At 40.1% G+C, this 4,264-nt stretch overlaps 2 protein-coding genes across 2 annotated transcripts; both read right to left on the reverse strand.

Annotated features, from left to right (window-relative positions):
- Window positions 1–1,029: 1,029 nt before the first annotated feature.
- Window positions 1,030–1,931, reverse strand: LOC107281614 (uncharacterized; the record flags this gene model as incomplete). Its single annotated transcript, XM_026027189.2, is given in 1 exon segment — window positions 1,030–1,931. A coding segment is annotated over 1 exon segment (573 nt), but the record flags the coding sequence as incomplete, so codon positions are not given.
- Window positions 1,030–3,938, reverse strand: LOC136351236 (uncharacterized). Its single transcript, XM_066312165.1, has 3 exons — window positions 3,791–3,938; window positions 2,071–2,816; window positions 1,030–1,953 (listed from the first exon to the last, which is right to left on the reverse strand). The coding sequence occupies exons 1-3, from the start codon at window positions 3,828–3,830 to the stop codon at window positions 1,936–1,938; spliced, it is 804 nt and encodes a 267-aa protein (XP_066168262.1). The 5' UTR covers window positions 3,831–3,938; the 3' UTR covers window positions 1,030–1,935.
- Window positions 3,939–4,264: the final 326 nt, after the last annotated feature.

Below are 4,264 nucleotides of genomic sequence, written 5' to 3' on the forward strand. Positions count from 1 at the left end.
TTATCATTGACCTTTACTGCAACACTTCCTCCAGAAATGAAGGAGTCCACCCAAGAAATCCATTTGGGCGAGAAACCTTTCATACGAAGAGTTTGTAATAGAAGGCCACTTGACTTTGTCATAGGCTTTTTCAAAACCGATTTTAAAATATCACCCCATTCAATTTCTAGTAATTGATGAACTGTTTCACGTAAAATGACATTAAAAACCTTCAAATCTCGATCCAAAGATTATTATGTTATAATCCTTACTATAGTTTTCTCTGTATTAAAAATTTTCTTGAATTTACTTCTTTTATAGCCTAATCTAAACTACAACAGTCAGCAAAACATTTTGATATGACCTAACAAGAATCACCTGAAGTAGACGAAATTCATCCTATCTTTCGTGTCCTTGTGACGCCTTGCTAATTCCGCTCGTTGGCCTTCCAACCATACAACCAAGCCCCCCACAGTACACCATACAATCTGGATGCATTTTGACGGAGCCTCTGCCCTTGGTGGCCGTTGATCACGCCCACGCCCCATCCTGGCCAGGATGCCGCCACCGCTCGTTTGGCCGATGGTCTTGTTGATGAAACCCGTGCACACAAGTCACCAGGCAGAGACGTTGAGCAGACACAATGTACAGGTGCTCACACTGAAGGCATTACGAAACTGATCTTGACGCGACGTGGGCCTAAATCCGATCTACAAGTCGCGGGCGCACGATGATGGGCAGCGTGACCAGAAACACTATCAATTTCTATCACGGACTCTACGCGACGTACCAACAAGACTATAAAAACACCTTATTTTTATGGTATAGATATAGTAAAGACATACATTGAAATACCGGACTGTGTTTTTTTTTTGTGACTTATCTCTGTGACTGTGTTGCTAGATCTAGCTTTGCTCTGTATTGTTTCTCAAAAAAAAAAAAGCTTTGCCCTGTATTTTACACGGATGAATAATAATATCTGAATCAGAGACGGTGATGGAAACTGGGGTGTCACACGAGCTGAGCACCCATGGCTTTTGTGAAAAAAAAAACAATCAAAACAGACAATGCGAGCCATGTCATTAGTTTTGCAACACATACAATCACAAACAGTACGTTCTGTTTTAGCTAAAGTATCCAATGGCTCAGGTAAGCAAGCATACACTGATTTTTGTAACGGGCGGCGTTGCTGTTTGTCTGGCAACAATAACTGGTCTCTTACTTTACACACATGGAGTATTCGGCTGGCGGATAAATTAATCTGAGAAGCTAACTGATACGGGCCCCATAAAGGAATTTTATGGCTTGCGATATATTGTTCTGACTAGTGAATACCAATATGCCTTGCATCACATTGTAAGGCAAGATGAGATTCAAAATTAATTGTCCTCTGGAAATTCTCCCAACCATGGTGTGTATGGAAAAGACCCTTCTATAAATGGCTGGATGCCCATATCAGTTCCATAATATTTTGGGCGAATGTTGCCCATGTCTTGGACCTTTCTGGTGTTTAAGTGGTATGCCAGTCCACGGGTCAATGTGTGGCTCAAGAACACAACCTCCTTGTATGGATGGAATCCAAGGATTGTTACATAACCAGTCAAATTACTCCTATTGTTAATATCGATGACATTATCATTGTCAGAGTCCCACTCAAATTTTTGCTCCTCTATTGCTTCACTGTTATCATATTCAGAATGACCAATATGTTCATAAAAGTTGATATCTTGTAAGGTCCAGGGTCCAATTTGATGAAATTCCTGTCTAGGCACATAGCAAATTCTATGCTTCAGCACCCACTCCATTTTGCCATATGATTCATCAAGAATATATACCCCGCATGGATTATCAACAAATGTACAGTAAATCCCCTTCTGTGATCGTCCCAGATATATATTTGAATCATCCATATCTCCAATATCCAAAGGTGACTAAGGTGGTTTAATTATTTGGTACTTACCAGACAGTGATATTCTGCAAATAATGGTAAACTAAGATATGTTAATACACAGAAATTTGAATAGCATAAGAAATTAATGATATCACTTATTAGTGTGTATACGTCATAACAGCATTGGTTTGGCAACGTACATAAAGTACTCCTCGCCAGTAGACTGCGTTCTGCAGAAAATGTGGAAAATTTGGTCGTATCTTGGCCAAAGTTCCTGCAGCCTCCCCTTCTCGAACAAACGACCTCTCCTCCCATTGCTTTGTCCTTGATGAGAAAACATGCAGGATGCATGGCGATGGTGGCCATTCTATTTTCTCTATCATGGGGTCTAATTGAATATTGCGATGAAGTACAGAAGCATAGGGCATGACACGAGCATAGGGGATTACAAATACCTCAAACTGTGATGACAATCCGGGGTCAAAGACAAGGTACTCCGTGCTCTCACTGTACATCCCTGGATGCGAACTTGGGCATGGGGGCAATTGTACCCACTGTCGTGTGGCCGGGTTAACCACATAATACTGTCGTGTAGCCGGGTAATCCGCATAGCCATCAAGCAAGAGAAGCCCATTGCAGTGGTCCCTAACTATGGAGTTGTGAGGCAAATAGTTAAAGTTGCCGGATATCGTGGGGCCTATCGAGGGGCGGGAGATGAACTCAGACAAGATTAGGTCATGGAAGTTGATGAATATGCCACCCACCAAGTGTGGAAGGAGGTCCACACGCAGCAGGCAACGAGCATCGATGATGGTGCGCCAAGGCTTGCAAACACATCGAGAAATTGCAAGGCAGCGTGGTGCAAGACGATGGAGGATGTTTACAAGGACATCTTCAGTAGCAGGTTTTCCATGCCCACCTATTATTCCAGCATCTCTAATATAATCTATATATGCATAATGAAAGAAAGAATAAGTTTCATTAAATAGAATGAAAGAAAGAAATAAGCAATAATCTGGGACTGGCTAATAATTTTCAGGGAGAATTCAGATTTTGTTAAGAGTTTGTTTGCATTCATTGTTCTGATGTTTTCCAACATCCAAGCAATACCGATAGGAAGCTATTCATGCAGTTGCAGCTACTGGTCCGAGCTAGGACACGAGATTTTAACCCAGGTATGTTTCTCAGCAAGAATAGCACCATATTTTCCTAATGTTTTCTAATAAATTATCCATACAAACAACTTCTTGTATGACTGAATGTATGGAATTGGTCAAATTATATTATACGTAGAGATCTTGTGCAATTGTGATGCTAACAACTGATCATGTCCACACTGAATGATCCCTATAGACCATGAGCCCAACGATCATAGTTACCAACTCAACATGATAGCAGGTTCTATTTACCTCCAGTGTTTTTAAGAAAACATTAGGTGCTTTTTTCAAACCTAGTCTGCAAGGAACTGATTTATAAAGAGTATATAAGGCCAATTAAATAGTAGGCTTCCGCTCAGCAACAGAAATACAATATCAGATAGAACTGCGACATAAGATGGAGGAACAATCAAACAGAACTCCATCACTTTCACACTTTCTACAAATTGTAGCCTCACCTTTAATAGGGATTCAGCGGGTGATCCATGTTCTTAATGGATGGATCATTGACGGATGAGAACTTGTATGGATTAAATAAATACTATAAATCACTCAGAAAAAGTCATGTAGCCATTGTAGAATGTTTTTGGAGAAATCATACTTTTGGAAGCATGGAATGAATAATCTGTGGATAATGTATCATCTATGGTGTAAAAAAGAACATGGCACCTAGTTAGCTGGGGTGTTGATTGAGTGGTTAAGTGTGGTCTGCTTGGTGGATACATGAATTGCTTGCACATAATTGTTTAGACTTGTGACTAACCATGTACTGGTGTTAACTGATAATAATCTTGAATGTCCATCCTCGCTTGCAACTACCAGTATTCAACCTAGATGATCATGGATCTTAGGAAAAGTTTTTTTTAAAAAAAATAAAATTCTCTCCATCACATACTGCAGATTCGGAGTGCACAAAGATGTTGGTGTGAGAGAGAGACCAAGTGACCAACTAGCTGTGTTTTCCTACCATGAAAATAGAAAAGATGTTGAAGAGCACATTCGGCATCTTGAATTTTTATTTGTATACAAGAAAGCCACACACGCAGGAAAACCAATGAAATCTAGCGAAATTTCACCTTTGCCTCCTGAAAGACTAAATATAGTTAATTAGAATTCCCCGCAAAAAAAAAGTATAGTTAATTAGAAAAGGGGTAGCGTTTTGCAACAGAAACCTAGCGAAATCTCAGTCACCTCGCACCTGCCAATTAGATCCAATCAATGAAGAGATCGTCTTCAA

Source organism: Oryza sativa, chromosome 7, assembly GCF_034140825.1.
Source record: "Oryza sativa Japonica Group chromosome 7, ASM3414082v1".
Classification (NCBI taxonomy): domain Eukaryota; kingdom Viridiplantae; phylum Streptophyta; class Magnoliopsida; order Poales; family Poaceae; genus Oryza; species Oryza sativa.